We start from the raw sequence: 19,828 nt of genomic DNA on the forward strand, positions 1-19,828 counted from the left end.
CTATCAAGAGTAAATCTTGTGCTACTCGACACCCCTTTTACCTGGTCACAGGATACCTTCCAGTCGCCATCTGTAGCTGGTCTTGACTATTGTCCGTCCACTGCTGTCTTGCTTTGGAGGGTTCTCTTTTCCTATCAAGTTTGCGGGCCTTGTACAGCTGTGAAAGCAGTCTGTGCCCTTGCCTAGCATTGCCTCCAGTGTTTGACACTTACTCTAAGTTCATAAATTCAGTCCATGTCTCTCTTGCAGCCCCAGCCAACCTGACATACCAAAATAACGGGGCTTCTTCCCCAATCACCTCTTGTACCTCATTAAATTAGATTACGGTCTTCCCCTGTTATATGTCCCCTGTGGTGACATCCCACTTACTCTATCAGGCCATGGCTGACACAACTCTAGAGCTCTTGAGAAAGGAGGTCAATTGAGGATCCTCTTGTCTGCAGCCTCCCTACGGTTCCAGACTGTTGCATTATATATGGATAATGGGATGGTATTTCCTCCCTCTGTGAAAAGAACTGCCAGGGGTTCATCTCCAACCAATCCGTTAGTAGTCTCTTTTCCTAGTTGACCTTCTCTACACACCATCTTGCAACATGCTAACTCCGTGTTACTATTTAGTAAAGTTCCTATTCAGTCAGACCGAGACTCCCCTCCTCACAATGTATTTTCAAAGTATCTAGTCTGCCCCTACTACTGCTTGCAGCCCAGGCCAAAGAAATCATGAGCCTATATAGCTCTGTAAAAGTCCTTTAGTGAATGGGGTGCACAATGCCCTGTATGGCAATATAGGCATTGAGTGTGGAATGCTATCTTGGCAGGGGTAATCTTTCCCGTAATGGAGCGAGGTAATGTTCCAAAATTGTATTGTCAGTCCTTGGATTAACCTGCCCACATTAAGCCCCAGAAGCTAACCTGGCCCAGAAAATCTTTCTATTCCTAACGAGGGATTGCCTGAGCAATTGGATGAGAAATGCGATGAAATGTGAAACGTACAGCTGTCATTCCAGTATCCAAATCACAGGGTTTGCCATACAGCCACAAACTATCTGCTCTGATAGCCATGGATGCAGAGCTTGGGTAATGGGCGGGGGCCTATGGTGACCAGAGGACCTGAGTGATGTACCCACCAAACCTGGCTCTGTGCAACAGATACTTCTCAAGTATCTTATGTGTGTTAATCTTGTATGGGTTTCCTAAATATTTTTGACAAAAGGAGGAAAGGTGGTCTTGAGAAGTCTACGTTTTCAGCATCTAGGAAGAGGAAAGTGCAGCAGGGTGCCTCCTTACAGGTGGCGGTGAAGGAAGCCACTCATCTGGAGAGAGCTTTCTGAGTGCTGACTTTAACTCTAAAACTAAGAGCTTTTCAGCTGCAGTAAGATATTGGAAAAAAATACAGAAATAATCATTAAGAGTTGTGCAGGATGATCTCAATTGATGGCTGCGGTGAATATTGGCTCCTTGGAATAGACTAGCTGAGCTAGATTTCTGTACACAAGGAGTTATCTGGCGGAAAAATATGTTGAGGATTTAAACCAAGATGGAGTTGCTGGACAATCTAAACAGATGGGCTGTGATGAGAACCTTGTGTGTGCCCCCGGTACACCGGAAGACGAGTTGCAGGCTAAAATGGAAAATCTGTTTTGGTCCTTAGGCAAAGGTCCTATTGAAGGGAACTCCAGTACGAGGTTCTGAGGAGACAAATGATCATTATGCCAGATAGAGTGAGATAAGAGATGTGCGTTAAGTTGCCCCCAGTGTAACCACTCTGTCTGGAGGGGCGCAGAGCATAGACATCCATATTACGGCTAGCAGTATTTTTCTGGAGTGGCTTCCTTCAGCCTAGTAAGATGGTCTAGTCCGGGCCTTAGTGACATAACCCTAACTACTGGCTGCTGAGGCCTTCCTGAAGTGAGTACATATCGGGCAAGTCCAAATACTTGTCTCTGGACTTCTGAAATGACCAATGCGTGCTTTACTGAGGAAATGTGAAGAACCTTCTCTAACCCTTTGACACACTTGTACAATTTCTTTATAGATCCTCAGACCGAAGCCGCAAGACTTTTGTGCAGATCTTATTCTTCATGTTATCCATCCAACTTGCGAAGTTTAATGTTTTATCCACAAATGTGTTGAAGTAGCTTCAGATACAGGTATCAAGATATCCATGACTTGTAACATTTCTTCCAAATTTACTGATACACCGTATTTTACATTTAGTCTGCTCACTCATTGTGCTTCCATTATCTAATTACTGTTAACTACCACAAGTCTAATACAAACGTCACGATAACCATTAACAATAGCAGTGAAAAATTCCTAAAAATTTCAATGTCATAACTTACCACAATAGAAACATATAAGATGGTGCTACAATAGAGAATAATAGCGTTAGGAATGTCAGATAGTAGCACAGTAAAATCGCCGAAACAACGTGAACAGTTGTTACTTGGAGTACAAATGTTAATTCATTCAAATTACATTTTCCTAAATGTAACCATTTTTAATTCGAAATAACTGCATATTTTCTGATTCAATACACCAAATGTTCGTGCATATAAATGTGAAACAGCGCAAACCTCGAGACACACGGGTAGTAGCAGAACAAAAATGTATTACAAAAATAATGCAGGCCAACAGTTTTGCAGTTCCTTAACTCTGAAAATAACGTCTTTATAAGGGGTTAAATGGTGGCAGTCTTTAAGGACCTTTACCTTAGTTTGCCTTCTTGGAATTAGGCCGTTTGACCTGTATGGCACACCTCGTGGTAAGCATCGAGATCTTAATTAGTGAGACGGGTAACAAAGTTTTTGTTTTCAGTACAAAAGCCCCTACATTAACAATCTTACTGGAGCCGTTTTTTCAGCTTTTAAGCTGCTGTGAAGGGTTACAAGTTAGATTGAGAATGTTTTGCTACTATGGCCACACATTTGTACAAATTTGTAAACCCAGTTGTTACGTTCCTTGTTTTCAGATTGTATTTTTTGAAACTGGGATTAGAAAAGATAAACTTGTTTATTATCCCTGTACCTGTTGTTTACTTGTTAGGGCTTTCATCAAAGGTGACTTACCACTTTGCCTACTTTGTTGTGTGGGCATAAGTTACAATAACTGTATCTGCTCTTTCTTCCAGGTATCTCCACCATGGCATCCACACCGGCAAAAGCGAGTGATTATATGGAGCCCCTGTTGAGTTTTGCAGCAGAATATGTTCCAGCGAGTAAGCACAAGGAAACTCCACTGTACATCCTCTGCACAGCAGGCATGCGATTCCTTCCTGAGAGGTGAGCCGCAGCCCAGAAAAACCTCTTTGAATGTCTTCTGTAGAAACACCTCATGCAGTGAGTGGTAAATGTCTCCTGAAATCTAAATAGCATTAGTACAAGCCAAGCAAAGCTGTCTAGGTTTAACGGCAAGATCGAAACACAAGTCCATTATATTGTTTGTTCAGCACTGCGATTATTTGCTGTATACTACAGGCAAGGACATTTTCTTAGATATCAGTGCTCTAATGTCTTGAGTTACATCTACAGCTGGATCTACGCGGGTGGTAAGACCCAACCTGTTTCTTATCTTTCACAGAATATTTATGTTCAGAGAGGATTAGTCTGATGGTCTACATTTTTATTGTGCCATTTAAAAAAAAAAAAATCCGCCCTCTTAGATTGTAGCCATTGCCAACTTACTTGCAACTCTGGTACTTAGGAAGGGAAATAAAACTCACAAAAGCAAGTTCATCTCCTTTATAATGAAGGCCATTTCTCTGCACAAACTCCACGGATGAGCTGTGGACCTTCTCAGGACTCATGTTTGATGTTTATCAGTCATCTGCTTATTCAAACTGTGCGCCCTTTGATTGAAGCAAGAAACTGTTATTGCCCCAGCAGCTTAAAAAAATGAGTCTCTCTACATATTAGTACCAGTTGTTGCAAAATCTGTCACTGTTAGAAATTGGGTCTCAAGTTGGCAGAGGTATGCACCCTGTCGAAGTAGGGACCACAGTCCTATTCAGGGTAAGTCAGTTATACTCCCTAAATTAAACCATGCCCACCTTCTGGTAGCTTGGCACGGAGCAGTCAAGCTTAACTGAGAAGGCAACGTTTAAAGTACTTATGCAACACTTAATTACAGTAACACAGTGAAAGACACCACAAACAGACTCAACACCAGTTTAGAAAAATGCGTATTATTTATGTGATTAATACAAGACCGCCACAACAACAAGAATCCAATAAGTAGAAGTTGAGATATTAATTTTCTTAAAGATGAACTTTGAAAACAGTGATTAAAAGGTTACTTGAGGTTGTGAGGACCGGTGCAAATCAAAAATCCAGGCCTACCACAATGGAGGGTAGGCTGGCTACAGAACTGATGCTGGGCCCCCGAAACAGTGCCTTAAATGGAGCAATGCCTCGATGGCAAGGACACGATGCATTGATATTTTTACTGTACTGGGGGCACTGCGTCTTCGTTTGGCTCCATGGAAGTTAATGCAATGGTTGTCGTCAAGCTGCGCAGAGCATCGTCGTGCCGCGTAGTCTGTGAATCTGCTGCCATCGGGCAGCCACTGTGTTGCCATTGATGGAGCTATGTCCCGATTTTTCTCATGCACCTGGGGCCATGAGCCGCCCTTTATAGGTTGTTGCTGAAGAACCCACTTCTGAGGCCTAGGACTGGAGAGAGGCACCTCAGGCAGGGGTAGGACTCACAGATGGCAGAGTCCAGCAACACCAGGAGAGTTGCAAGCAGTCTTTGATGTCCCTGAGACTGCAGAAGAGCAGGGGGTCAAGCCCTTGGAGATTTCTTGGGGTCCAGGATGTAGAAAGCAAGCCCAATCCTTCTTACTGCTGGCAATAAGCAGCAGGCCAATACAGCAAAGCAAGTAGCAGTGGCAGTCCCTCCTACAGCACAGCAAGCAGTAGCCCAACATAGCAACGCAATTGCAGAGTAGCAGTCCCTCCTGGCAGCACAGCACAGCAATGCTTCTTGCTGGCAGAGTGACCTTGGTTCCAGTAGAGATCTAATTTGCTGGGGTTTGGGGTCCAGTACTTATACACAAATGTGTCTTTGACGTGGGGGAGACTTCAAAGAGGCCTTTGAAGATCACAGGGTCCCTGCCGTAACTTTTTTGGCTCCAGACACTCTACAAGGGGGTTAGGCAACCCTTTGTGTGGGGAGAGGCAAAGCCCTCTTCACTGTGTCAGCTCCTCCTAACCCAGGAAGGTCCATCAGCCTGGTAATGGGCCATCAGGATGCAGTGTCAAACCTAAGCTCCCTTTGTGTGTGTGTGACTGTCTAGGGGGAATGCACAAAGCCCAACTGTCAACAACCCCCAGAGGTATTCAGTGACCAGCAGAGGCAAAGAATAGTTACAGTAGGAAAATTCCAACTTTCTAAAAGTGGCTTTTTCAGGCTTACAATTTAAAATACGACTTCACCACAAGTTGTCTAACTTTGTAAATATTCAGTACCCTGCTCTTGGGACTAACCAGGGCCTTCCTTAGGGTTGAACTACATGTAATAAAAAGGAAGGGTTGGGCCTGACAAGTGGACACACTTGCCAGGTTGACATGGCAGTTCAAAACTGCACTCACTGATGACCTACGGGCTATCACAATTTCCTCCCGGTTGCACATGATCCATTATCTCTATTTTGCCTACCTCACACCAGCCAGACTGCATCGCGCAGGCCTCCTCCCTAGCCCTGATCGTCCACGCTGCACATGCGCTTTGGCTGACTTTTCTACCACATGGTCTGGCTTTGCCCTGAGATTCAAAGATAGTGGTCCGCTGTGGTGATGGAACTGACAAATGTACTGGGCTGGGAGGTGTCCCTTCCCCCTTTAATTTTCTACTTGGAGTCTGGAGGGGCCTGGGGGTTCAAGAGCAGACTGAACGTGTTTGTGCACTGCCACTGTAGTGGCTAAGCAAGACATAGCAGCCTGATAGAAAAATTCCACTCCTACCATGTTGTTGCTGTGGAAATAGTGGATCAACTGGTGTGCGCAGCAGGAGAAGACCTGTATATGAAGCCCAGGGATGCCCCTCAAAACGTGATCGCATTTGGGGGAAATGGCTGAAACAGGTGGAATGAAGCTCCTGCCTCTTTACAATCGATGCCCATATATCTTCCCTGACTATTTACCCTACTGTAGTTCACATGTTTGTACTGTGGTTTACCAGCCAAGTACTATGATGCATTCACCTCCACCTGTGGGAAAACCAATAAAATTGTTTAAAAAAAAAAAAAAAAAAAACACTGCACGCACAGGCTCTGCAGTGGAAGACCTGAGACGTGTGAAAGGTGTGGTGGCACAATCAGTGCTGTAGGCCCACTAGTAGTATTTAATTTACAGGCCATGGGCACATATAATGCACATTACTCGTGACTTATAAGTAAATTAAATATGCCAATTGTGGAGAGGCCAATGTTACCATATTTAGAGTACAGAGCACCTGCACTTTAATCCTGGTCAGCAGCGTTAAAGTGCCCAAAATCCTAAAAGCCAGCAAAAATTAAGTCCGAAAACAGGAGGTCAAAAGGGCAAAAAGTTAGGGGAAACCATGGCAAGGATGCCAGATCCAACTGTCATGTTTATGACAATTTGAAAAAATAAAATGTATCTAGTCCTTTGACTTTATTCTTGAAATTAACTCTTTAAAATCACTAGTGTTCCTTGCACTTCAAAACAAGAATAACGAAAAAGAAGCAATATCCTCTTTTGCACACTTTCCCATAATTAATAATTTTACATAATTGCATCTGAGAGAGGGTTTGACGACATCAGTTATGACATCCTCTCACTTATGGTATACATGTTGTGCTTCTAGCCTAGAGCAAGTACTTGGTTCTGATGTTCCATTTTCAGCCATGTGATGCTGAATGTTTGACCCGTCTCTGAGAGCTGCTCTTCAGTCACCATAAATCTGTCCCCAGTACAGATCGCTTATGATGTGTTCATGCAGATCTTACAAACTTCCTTCAAAAAGAACCTTTTCTTGGTCTATCAGCCATTGCAACTACTACAGATCCATATTTCTATAGGATGACCAAGCCCTGATTCAGTAATCATGTTATTAAACGTGTTCACGTACCTCTTCTAGTACAACAGACTCCGAGTTTGACATTTCCTACATCACTTTCCTGTAGAACTCTCCCTAGCTACCCAGTTCATGCCAGCAAGTTTAGGTTATTCTTTTTAGCAACTTTAATTATATATTTGTATTCTATGTTGAATAGTAAATAAATTCCTCTTATTGCTGTCATCTTGCATCCTACCATTAAATTATGGTGTTATGGGCCTCACCAGTTTTTTCAGTTCCCAAGTGAAGATTGCTACATTACACCAGATTCTGATTTAAATACTTCTCCTATTAATGAGACGCTAAACACTAATTGTAGGAATAATCCCAAAACCTTTTATATTTTCTCTCAGGGAGCCACAATTCCTGTAATAAAAATTTAATAACTTTTGGTCCCTGTCAGACCCAGTTTGGGGGGGAGAGGGGGGGCTACACCTGGGTATGGGATACTGGTTCACAACTGTGGTGGTTGGTGTTTAGCCCTTGTCGCCTGGGGCCTGCCCCTTCTCTCTCTCCACGCCCCCCCAACACACACACTACGAACCCCCATATGGCACTGCTAAGCACTAGTCAGCAATCCCCTGCTAAAAGGTCCTCATAGAATTTCAGAGAGTAACATTTTCGCCATCTTCCCTCACCTCAGTTTCTGGGTTCAGCTCCAGGTATGCAGACAATTTCACTGTCGGGGGAAGCTGGAGCCTATCCTCCATCTTATGCTAAGTCAAACCATGGGCTCCACAGAATGGTTTCCACTGGGCCTAGCAATCAGACTCTCACCACAACATGGAGTCTTACGGTCATCCACACCCCATATATACACTTGCTCACGATGCACATCCGATGCCCGTGCAAGCATCAATATGCTACATCGAAGTGCAACTTTACATGAGTGAAAACCGTAGACCTCTCTCTTCCTGGAACAGAAAAAAGTTTGCTTAGTATTATCTAACCACAACATAAGGTATGCCTCCACCACTGCTTCATGTCAACAACCTAAACATGGACAGTAGTGCCATTTCAGTAAAGAGGGCCCACTGGTTTCCGGAGCTTGGAAATGTGATGATAGATCTAAGCCTCAGCACACGCTTGATGGGTGTGTCAGCATGACAGCAACATATCAGAATATAGTTTCACATGCAGTCCGGCCACTCTTAGTACGAAGGGGATATTGCCATCCCAGCAGTCCAGTAGATCCTCATTCTGGTCTCATAACATATAGTATCACAAGCTTTTTCCTACTGCTTTCCCTCCCGTTGCCTGTTCCCACCAATCCTCCACTGCAGCACACTTAAAAACTGTCAGGATCAATCAGACATTCTCATTTTACTCTACCCCGTTCTCTTGGAAGAATCTGAGCAATATTACCCTATGTTTCTAGGTGTGTATTTAAAAACCTAAGTTACTTGGAGACGGATAGTCTGGGTTGTGCACGGAGACTACACTTGTCGATATGAAAAAAACATGTCTTAAGTCAGCCTGACTATGGCTAGTAGTTAGTTTTGGCCCTTTCTGGCTGCAATTTGGCATTGAAGAACATAAAGTATGTAATCTTTCTAATCCTTATGGTCTGGTGTAGCGAAGATCCTAACCTTTCGAAGCAGTCTCTGAAACTGTTTTAATCATTTCTTTCTGCCTGGTATACGTGGCAGTAGAGGGTGTTGAGTTAGAGAGTCCGAACTTGTTCATTTTTGGTGACTTAACAGAGAAAGTATCTCCACTGCTACTTGGTGTAAGTGCATTTTCCTCAATATATTTTGTTTGCTAATTGTAGACTTTCATACTACTTTTTTTTTTTTTTAAGTTTTTTTTTTTTTTTTTATTCCAATTTTTGAATATAACAATAACAACAACATTATCGTAACGGTGCTCAGATTAACTGTTCCCCCCCCTCCCTCCCCTCATGCTACAAATTATATAAAAATTCTTCACATTTGGCAGGTCTCGGTTGTTGTTTCTGTCCTCGCTCGCAGAGCCATTAGATTTCCTGTGTTGCGTTGGAGTCTGTATCTGAGTCCGTAGCGGTTCTGTTTGCTTCTTCGGAGAATGCATTTGGTGATTTAAATTTTTCCAGGATTAATCCCCATTGGGATGCATCATCCCTTGGTCGGAGTTCGCATATTGCCTCTCGAAGCAGTGACGTTCCTTCTGCTTCTGCCCACTTCACTAAAGAGTTTTGTCATCTGGATATTTGTGGGCCCGTTGGTGATTTCCAGTTTGTGGTTATTTCCCTTCTTGCTAGGATTAGAGCAAGGTCTATAAATTTGTTGGAGATTTTAAGAGCTATCGGGCGTGGAAAGTCCCCCAGTAGCGCCACTGCCGGGGATTTAATTAATAATCTATCAGTGCAGGCTGATGTTTTAGCAAAGGCCTCTTCCCAGAATGTGTTAAGTTGGGGGCAGCTCCAGAGCATATGTATAAGGTTGGCTGCTGGCTCCGTGCATCTAGGACAGCTTGAGGAGTTTGTTCTGTAGATTTTGGAGATCATGTGTGGGGTCATGTAAGCTCTGTGAAAAATGTATAGGTTTATTAATTAGAACCTGGCATTTCTGGAAACTGGATAGATACGAGAGACGATCTGATCCCATTGCTTTTCATCCCAAGCAATATTTAAGTCCGATTGCCATTTGTCTTTAAGTTTTTCTAGGGGTAGGCATGTGCTGGCTTGTAGCGCTTTGTAGATTCTGGATACTACCCCTTTTAGATCCCCAATGGAGCAAATGGTATTGCTGCTATTATGAGTGGGGGGGTTCAAGGATTCCAGTTCTCCAGGTTTTTTGAGCAATTTTAATAATGGCGTTGTGGGTAATGAATAAACCGGGGGGGAGGTTATATTGTGTTTGTAGCTCAGTGTATGTGAGTAGTTTCCCTCCGCCGTATAGGTCTCCTAGTTTAGTAATATTATGCGAAATTAGTTTATTGAGGCCTGAAATACTTTGCTTCCCTGAGATATGGATCATGCAGGACAGTGGGGCCTCCGAGGTGTAAGGGGTATTAATGCGGGAGCGTTTCAGATGTTGAGACCAACAGTGTCTAGCAGACTCCCATTCTATCGGGAGCAGCTGTTTGGTTTTCCGGGGATTCAGTAGTATCCCCTGTATCCTGTCTATGGGGCAGTTTAAGGGAAGGCGTAGCTCCGCCTCAATTTGCGGGCTGCATAATAATTTTGCGACCCATTGAAGTTGTCCTGCCCAGTAGTATAACTCCATATCTGGGGCGGCAAGGCCACCCTCAGCTGTAGGTCTCTGGAGTGTTCTTAGTGCCATTCTATGTCTACTCGGACCCCAGATGAAGTTTGTAGACATGGACTCTATCTCTTTGAGTGCTGCTTTTGGGATTATGAGTGGGATAGTTGAGAAATAGTACAGCAGTCTGGGCAGCACTATCATTTTGAGAAGAGCTACTCTGCTTGTGACTGTTAGTGGTAATGTTTCCCAAAAGCGCATACTGGCTCTGATCCCTCTGAGTGCTCCTTGTATGTTTCCTTCTAGTAGGTCATTTACTGAGTGGTACATTTTTACTCCTAAGTATTTGAATGTGTTAGGTGACTAGGGGAGGCCTCTTGTGTCATTTGGCTCCGGGGTCTCTTTGTGTAGTGGGAAAATGGCGGACTTTCTCCAGTTAATCCGCAGTCCGGAGGCAGTACCGTAACTGTCCATCATTCTCATGGCCCCAGGTAAATCTGATTCTAAGTTTTGTAGGAAGAGCAACATGTCATCTGCGTATAATGCGATGTGGTGGGTCCAATTATTTATTGGGATGCCCCTATAATGGAGGCCTGTTCTTGCCATATGCGCTATGGGCTCGATTGCGAAAAGAAGGGGGGATAATGGACATCCTTGTCTTGTGCCCCTGCCAATCTGAAACGAAGGGGAAATGTAGTTGCCTGTTTTTACTCTTGCAGTAGGGTTGGTATACAATAGTTTGGTCCACCTTACAAATCCTCTGGCCAGCCCCAACTTTAGCATAGTTTGTTCCAGATAGTCCCATCTTAAGCTGTCAAATGCCTTCTCAATATCTACCGAGATGATCGCCGCTTGTGGTAAGTTCGGGGGCAAAGAGTGGAGTATTGATATGAGGCGTCTAATATTTTGGGATGTGCTACGATTGGGTATGAAACCCGATTGGTTTTGGTGAATCAATGATGGCATATGGGGGAGTAATCTATCAGCTAAAATCCGTCTTAAAATTTTGTAATCTATGTTGAGCATTGATAGGGGACGATAAGAGCGGACGTCTGTGGCGGGTCTATCTGGTTTTAGCAGGGGGATCATAATAGCAGTGTTGGTGGATTGTGGGAGGGAGTTACTATTCCATGTTTCTGCATACAATGCGCAGAGGTGGGGGGGGCTAGTAGGTCTTGATACTGGTGGTAGAATTCTAGTGGAAGCCCATCCGATCCTGGTACTTTACCCCTGGCCATGCTTTGTATTGCTGTTTTTATTTCCGCAATCGATATAGGCGTCGCTAGAGCCGAAATGTCTGCTGTTGACAGGTTGGGGGTGGTAACTGGGTAGGGGTCAGTGTTATAGTGGGGGGGGGGGCATATAGGAGTGCATAGTACTCTTGGAAGACGGAGTTAATGTATTTTTGGGTGTAAACGTGTGTGCCCTGTGAGTTTTCGATTTCGACTATTACAGTTTGTTTTTTTGGGGGTTGCGCGAGCCAGGCAAGTAAAGCGCTAGCTTTGTCCCCCTCTGAGTGTAGTCTGGTTACGTGTTGTTTATAATCGAAGCGGGCAAGTGTATTGGCAGCTACGTGAATTTTCGTCCTAGTAGCCGCTATTGCAGGGTGTAAGTCAGGTTGTGTGGGGCACTTTCTTTCCAGGTCTCTAAGAGAGTCTTCCAGTTGAAGAAGTTCTGCTTCGATTGACTTTCGGGCCCCTATATTTTCAGCAATGCATTTTCCCCGGATAACTATTTTAAAAGTTTCCCATTCAATGGATCTAGTAGATGCCGTACCCTCGTTGTGTTTGAAAAACTCTCCGATAGCTGTATGTAAAGTATGTTTAAACGCTTCGTCTTCGAGCATTTCTGCTCTGAGGCGCCAAGTTGGGATTGTCGGTCTCTCTCTGCCCCAGGCCAATGTGGCTATCAGGGGGTTATGATCAGAAATCATTCGGCTAAGATATTCTGCGGATACCACGTCGCTCTGTATTTCAGGGGATACCAGGATGGTATCGAGTCTAACATGTAGATCATGTACAGGTGAGTAGTACGAGTAGTCCCTAGAGTGTGGGTTAAGTGTTCTCCAACAGTCTATTAATTGCCAGTGTTGCTGCCATTCTATGAGTTGCTTCGCCGTTCTCAGTGATTGGGATTGTGATACTGGGGGGGTGCGATCTGTCCAGGGAGTTACTGGTGATGCAGTTAAAGTCCCCTCCGATTATATTTGTGCCAGCCAGAAGAGGACCTAATTCTAGCGATAACCTGTCGAGGAATTTACCTTGGTCGTGGTTGGGGGCGTATACTCCCCCTATTCACTTCTCTGCCACCTAATCTTCCACTTGCTAATACGTATCTTCCCTCTTTATCAATAACCTTGTGGAATATTTGGAAAGGGACCCCGGGACGGATTCACATAAGAACTCCCCTAGCATAGGCTGAGTAGTTAGTAGCAATTTTTTGACCTCTCCATCTTTTGCTAAGGGCTTTAACTTCCTGCTCTGTCAGGTATGTTTATTGTACTAGGGCTATGTGTATCCCCCTTTGCTTGAGGTAGTTGTGAATTTTGTATCGTTTGGACATACTATTTAGGCCTCTTACATTCCAGGTTATAATCTTATAGTGAGTAGTCATTATCTTGGTTAATCTTGGTTGTGTTGGCAGAGTTACTCACAGGCTCTGCGGTGAGTGAGGATAAGTTAGTCAACCTATATTTAGTTTGAGATCTGCCTTCTAAAGTGATTGTGTTTGCATGAATTGTCCCATTCCCAACTCTTAATTCGAACTTTACCCAACTCCCTCTCCCCAGGACCGGATGACAAAACTTTCCCCGTCCAAACCATATAAACTATCCTATTTCCTATTGGAGGTGGGAGGCGCGTCAGGGCAGAGAGCTTACACCCCGGGACGTTCCGGGGACCCGGCTGACGTATATTTGCTGCCCGTGAGTGAGTATTGGAGGTTTACTGTACACTGGAGGTTGCCTAGAAGGTTCGCCTCTACAGGGGTTGAATATAGGGGGTGATCGCTTGATAAATTGTGTGATCACTGCCCGGTTCTTGCGGGGTTAGATGAGATCTTCCGCCGTTCTGGGGGTCACTTTTGGTATATTGGTGCATGTGTCTTGGGATGATATTGAAAGACTCCCGCAGCTCGAGTCTTGGTCCGAGGCATCACCTGAGGTTTGCGAGCGGTGTGGGGCTCCTCTGTTCAAGGCCGCTACTGCATCTACTGCTTCGCACATTCCTTGTAGTGATTGGTGTCTGGAGGGTGCAGTTTCTAGTGCTCTTTTAGAAGATCTACCGCGTTTCCTGCCCGGGGTGCGGGATGATCCACTCAGCTCGCTCAAAGACGTAATATTTCGAGTTTCTAGCCAATCTCCTACCAGTTGTGGGGTTGAGAAAAAGTGCGTCTTGCCCTCGTGTTCAACTCTCAGTTTAGCCGGGAAGAGCATTGCATATTTGATGCCTTTCTCGTGTAGGGCTCGTTTATGGTTATTGTATGAAGCTCTCTGGATTTGAGTTTCTTTGGTGAAGTCAGGGAATACCATAATATGCTGGTTGTCTAGAATGATTTCCCCTTTAATACGAGTTTGCGAGAGGATATAGTCCCTGTCCTTAAAGTGCAGTAATTTTGATTCTATCGGGCGGGGTCTGGATCCCGGTGGAGGTGGTCGGCCGGGGACTCGGTGTGCTCTTTCGATCGCAAAGAATGCCGAAAAGCCCTCCGGCGGGGACTGTCTTTGAGCCAATTTTCTAGGAATGTCTCTGTGTTCGATGCCGAGAGTTCCATACCGTCCGGTATTCCGATTATTCTCAGGTTGCTCCTCCGGGATAGATTCTCGGCGTCCTCGGCTCTGGATTCTAGGGTTTTGATCCTGGATATTAAATCGGACGTCTCCAGAGTCAATGTCTTTTGAGTAGACGTCCCCGCGTTTAACTTTTTTTCCGTGGCCCCCACTTTTTCTGTGAGTTTTCGATGATCGTCTCTCAGCAGTGACAAGTCCACCGTTAGTTTATCTATTTTTTGTTCGAGTGCCTCGCGAGATTCCCTTATGGCTTGTAGGATTGTATCCAGGGTTGTTTCTTGTTGAGTTGTTGTGCTCTGGGGAGCTGAGTGGAGAGGTTGTCCGGGCGTCTTGTCTGCTGTTGGTTCTTCTTGGTCTTGACCATCTCGTTTTTTGGGCTTGCCCATTTTGTTAGCTTTGTCTGTATTGGTAGAGGTGAGGGCGTCTATTTGCGGCAGGTTAGGATATGGGTGTCCGATTATGGTCTTCAGAGGGCAGACCTTCGAAAGGTCGTCACTTTAGTCAGATAAATGATTAGGATTTTAAGCGAGGGGGTAAGTGTTTTGTGCAGTCCTCAACACGGCGGCGCCACCCACCGGGACGCTGGTGGGCAAAATAAGTTGCAGTCGGCTTGCCGTTCTTAGTTCGACAGGTCTGCTTAGGCCAGTGCGCGGCTGGGTAGGCCAGCATTAATGTTATTAGTTCTGACGACGGCGAGACTCCAGGGTGGTCTCACGGGGGCTCTTCGGGGGGGTTTTGTACTTCTGGGAGGTGGTTGGGTCATTGGTTACTCACTGCGGTTGGTTGAGTACTCAGTTTGTTCCCCCGTTTCCATTGCCGTCTCTCCGATCTCTGGAAGGTTGGTCGCTCAGGTTTACGGGATCTGGGCAGCAATCCCGTTCTAGGCCGCGGATGGACTTCTTCAGTTCGCTCAGGGTCCAGTTGGTGCTGCAAGTTCGCGCTCGTGTCGGGATGGGGGCCCCCAATGGGTTGGTTTACGGTAATGTTACTAGTTCTGATGTTGGGCCCGGTCGCTTCTGTGGGGATTCTGGAGTAGTCTCTCGGGGCCCTTTGGGGAAGGGTGGTGTTTATGCCTCTAGGAGGTGCTAGGATCATTGGTTACTCACTGCGCTTGAGTTGGTTGAGTGCTTAGTTTGCTCCCCCGTTTCCATTGTCGTCTCTCCGGCCTCCGGGTGGTTAGTTGCTCAGGTTTGCGGGATCTGGGTTGCCATCCCATTCTCGGCCGCGGAAGGTCCCGTCCGCTTGCCCAGGGTGTTAGTCGATGCTGTATGCCCCCAGCCGCGTCGGGTCGGGAGCTGCTAGTGGGCGCCGTCACCCGCCAGAGCCTGGCGTCTCAGTGTGCCCCCTCGCCGCGGTGCAAATTCCGCCTTGGGTTTTCGGGCCTCCGGGCCCCACACCGATTCGATCATGCTGCTGCTCCTCTCCTTTCTCCTAATGTGGCCTTATGGGTCGCCGCTTCCTCCCCCCATCAGTTTGGGGTGTCGGATTGTCGAGGTCGCGTCTTCGGGTCGAAGAGCTTAGTTATTTCTGCAAATCGGGGCCCGGTTCCCCACGCGGCCGCCATCTTGGTTTTTCTGGAGCTACAGGGTTCGATCGTATTTTCTTCTTTCTTAGTTGTTCGGGGATGCCGCCACTGCTCCGAATACTGTACAGGGGACCGCCAGTGTTGGGATCGAGTTTGATGGGGTTTTCGGGTTTGGTTGATGGCTAGGATTCGGTCCGGGTCCCGTTCTCTGCCACGGAGAGCCGCTCTACACGTGCAGCTTCATCGGCTGCTGGCCACGCCCCCCTGTGGACTTTCATACTATGTGAAGAATATTGTTATGATTCAAATCTTTTCACCAAGGTTACAGGAGATCTGCACATAATTTAATAATTGTCTTGGATGTGTATAAAAGAAAGCTAATTGACTTTAATTGTTGAAAAGATTGAAATCCTTGCGGACGGCAGACATTTCAATGTAATCCCAAACAACGAAAATGAGTGGATTGTGATTTTACATTGCAAACATTTAGATCGTCATTTAATGCAATTTAAAGTAAATAATATTTACATCACTTACAACGCAGCATTGTTTTAAAATCCACAATTCTAACGTTTTTAAAGTGAATTAGTACATGTTCGAATTAATCAGCAGAGTTGTTTTTCAAAATAACGTTATAAGATCCACGCTGTCTCTGCTGGCAACATGCTATGTGCTGGTTTCACAATTCGAAAAGGGAACATGTGCCTGTACCGACATTTTCAAGAATCAATACTGCCACCTACTGTTCGTTTAAGAAAAGGGAAAATTTAGATTTCCCGTAGTTTTCATGGACAGAAAATCTGGATTTTATTAAAGACACAGAGGCTAATGTATAATTACAATCTCCTTTATTGTCACTTCTGGCAGCAGCCCCTTTAAAGAATGCAGAACCTTAAAAAAATTCCAGCACAATAAAAGTCCAGAACCCCCACCATCTTCCTTCTTATTTGCGTAGCAGAACCACAAGATACATCAAACTTTAGCAATTGAGTCCCAACTAATACATCCTAATTTCAAAAAACATTTCTCTTGAAAAATCCCAAACTCAGGCTTCAGCAGCTTCCATCTGCTTTTCACTGTTGTGCTTGAGCTACAAAAAACAACAATAAATACTGGGTTGAGTTAACGAGCGATAATATTAGCCTCCGTGTCTTTAATAAAATCCAAATTTTCTGTACATCACAGCTACGGGAAATCTTTAGACCAATCTGCACAAAAAGCTTTTGATTCAGAAGCACTCCTCACAGAATGTGCACCAAGCAAACGTACATCCACTCCAGCATTATTTATCACTTCTTTCACCCATTGAGCAAGAGTAGGAGCAGAAACTGCCTTATGTGGATGCCTAAAAGATGATAATAATAGCTGATAATCTGAAACCCTTCTAAAAGAAAGTAGACACAATAAAATAGTTAACTTTTGAGTCAAATCCTTCAGACTCAAACCACCATTTTTTTTCCAACTAGTCAACCACTTTTGACACATCCCAAACTGAAATATATCTAGAAACTGGCAGTTTGGATATCTTTGTACTCCTCACCAAACGCTTTACCAAAACATCCTGACCTACAGGAAGACCATCCTCATCTATTTCCTGCAGCAGTTGCTGATCTATACACATCAGTTGTCCTGTATGCCAAACCTGATTTAAACAAACTTGTCAAATAATTTACCAATTTTACCACATCCATTGAAATGGGATTAAAACCCCTCTCCACCCACCAGCCAACCCATTTTTCCCATGCCAATCTATGCATCTACTTGGTACCTGGAGCACAGGATTCTCTAATAAGATCTGAAGCTTCTTGTGAAAGTCCTGGCACCTCCCAGACATGCCTGAAATTTTCCATGCTTTCATTCTCAATTGACCTGACATTACCAGTTTGTGTATTTCTCCTAGAGGACCCAACAGAATTTTTGGAAATACTGGTAAAATAATTGGCAAATCTACGGGCATTTCTAGAACTGGATACCAGACCTGTGTCTTCCAAGGAGGAGTTACTAACACCGCTGTCTCCTTCCATTTGCGCACCTTCAAAGTTACATGAGTGATCATCAAAAATAGTGGAAACCCATATGGCTTGAGACCCTTCCAGTTCTGTCTGCAGAAAAGCATCCTATTCCTGCTGACTCGAGATGCCAGCTGAAAAATCTCTGCAATTGGGCATTCAATCTGTTCGCAAACAGATTTATCTGAAGAGGACGCTAAACCTCCATCCACCTCTGAAAAACTGATCTGTTCATTCGCCGGAGTCCCTGTAGTTCCTTGAGTACCAATTGGTTTTCACATTCCTCAACCCTGGAATGGCTCCACTTGTACTAGAACATTCTGATTCTAACAATAATCCCAAAAAAAGCCCTTGCTAGGTCCGCCAGATCCTTTGATCTCTGATCCCCCAAATTGTTCACGTATCTCACCACTGACACATTGTCCATTCTCAACAACACTGAACACTGGGCCTTGTCCTTTATGAAACTCCTTATTGAAAAAGAACCTGCCAGACATTCTAGACAATTAATATGAAGTCTGCCTTCCTCTTTTGACCATAAATGTCCTGTTGAAATTAAACCACAAAATGCTCCCCAACCTCCAAAATTTGCATCTGATTCTGATTCTAGAACCATTTTGGTATTCACCCCACAAAAAGGCTTTCCATTCCAAGCCTCGATAGTCCTTAACCACCACACAAGTTCTCCTTTCACTTCCTCTGTAAGCACAGTCTTTTCTGAATATCTCAAACCATTTCTCAAGTGCCTGGCCTTCAACCTCTGTAGCGCCCGATAATTCAAAGGCCTGGGTAAAATAGCCTGAATCGTAGAAAGTAGACCTTCTGTTCTTGCTAACATTTTTAATGATATCCTTTCCATATTCAACACCTTCCGAATCTCCTTTATTATTCTTTTCAACTTCTCTCTCGACAACTTCAATTGACCTTGCAATATGTTCACCATGAACCCTAAAAACGGAGTTTCCTGATCTGGAATTAAACACGACTTTTGTCTGTTCACTACAAAACCTAGGTCTTCCAATAATGACACAGCGGTTCTCGTGTAATCTTCTACCTTCTTCCTGTCCTGATCCATGATCAAAATATTGACCAAGTATATTATTAGACGCACTCCCTGTTCCCTTAAGAACAATGCTACTGGTTGAAGCACTTTTGTAAAACACCAAGTGGCAGAAGAAAGACCGAAAGGTAGACAAACCTCCACATCTTCTCTGCCCATCTGAATTGAAGAAACCTCTGATCCCAATCCAACCATGTCAACCAATCTCCTGACTGTAATACACCCCTTAGCATATGCATGCCTTCCATCTTGAAATGATGGTACTCCACCCAATTGTTCAGATATCTTAGGTTTATTACAGGTCCCATTCCTTTGTCTTTTTTTTTCTCCAGCCAAAAAATATTGCTTGCAAAACCCTCTAGCTGAATCCATATCTCCACAATGGCACCTTTCCAGCTCTAGAACTTCTTTGCTTACCAATTTTGTAAGATTCAAACTGAATCTTATTAGCTCTGGAAGACTTTCTTATAATATCTGTGTGATATCCTAACACCATCTCCAGAACCCAAGGATCCCAGGATCCCTTGTTATGGTTTTCCAGTTGTGAAAAATTGAGCAAGTCTGCCTCCCAATTTTAACGGGATAACAGAAAGGTCGAGACTTACCGGATCCCAGGAAACTTGGATCTCCAAGACCTCCTCTAGATCTAGACTTCGGTCTCTGGGGATAGAAGTTCCTTGGTTAATAAGGGGTCTAATACTGGTAGGATCTGAAGCCATCTGAAAATTAAGGCCTAGCAATTGCCTTGTCCACAGCTGGGGAATCAACCCCTTGTTCGCTCAGTCACTCCAAAAACACGACGGTCAAAAACCTTCTTGATCTCGCATTGAGATTTTAGTAATGAACTGATCGTTCCAGCATATTTGGACATCTCTTTAATCAAGATGTCACCAAAAAGCAAACCATTAGCATCCTGACCGGCCTCATTATTAGCCAAATCTGCCAATTTATGATCAGTCTTTAAAAGGATGCTCTATCTGCATTCATCACATATGACTATACTAGCATTTCCAAGCAGACAAACTGCTCTCTGAATTCATTGTCTCAATTCCTCCACAGCCATAGGCTTTTTTGAGATATTTGCAACTTCCGCCAGATCAAATATCTTTGTAGGCAGACCTGTAAGCTGTACCGATCAATCTTGGCACATTCTTAGACTCTTGTTTAAACCTTTCCTGGGGTCAT

The 19,828-nt window shown here is 44.5% G+C and overlaps 1 protein-coding gene across 1 annotated transcript in view; it reads left to right on the forward strand.

Annotated features, from left to right (window-relative positions):
* Positions 1 to 19,828, forward strand: part of ENTPD7 (ectonucleoside triphosphate diphosphohydrolase 7) — a 244,708-nt gene that overhangs the window by 61,060 nt on the left and 163,820 nt on the right. The window contains exon 5 of the mRNA XM_069239671.1: positions 3,131 to 3,281. Coding sequence (XP_069095772.1) covers positions 3,131 to 3,281 — 151 coding nt within the window. The remainder of the gene's footprint in view (positions 1 to 3,130; positions 3,282 to 19,828) is intronic.

This window comes from Pleurodeles waltl, chromosome 6, assembly GCF_031143425.1.
Source record: "Pleurodeles waltl isolate 20211129_DDA chromosome 6, aPleWal1.hap1.20221129, whole genome shotgun sequence".
Classification (NCBI taxonomy): Eukaryota; Metazoa; Chordata; class Amphibia; order Caudata; family Salamandridae; genus Pleurodeles; species Pleurodeles waltl.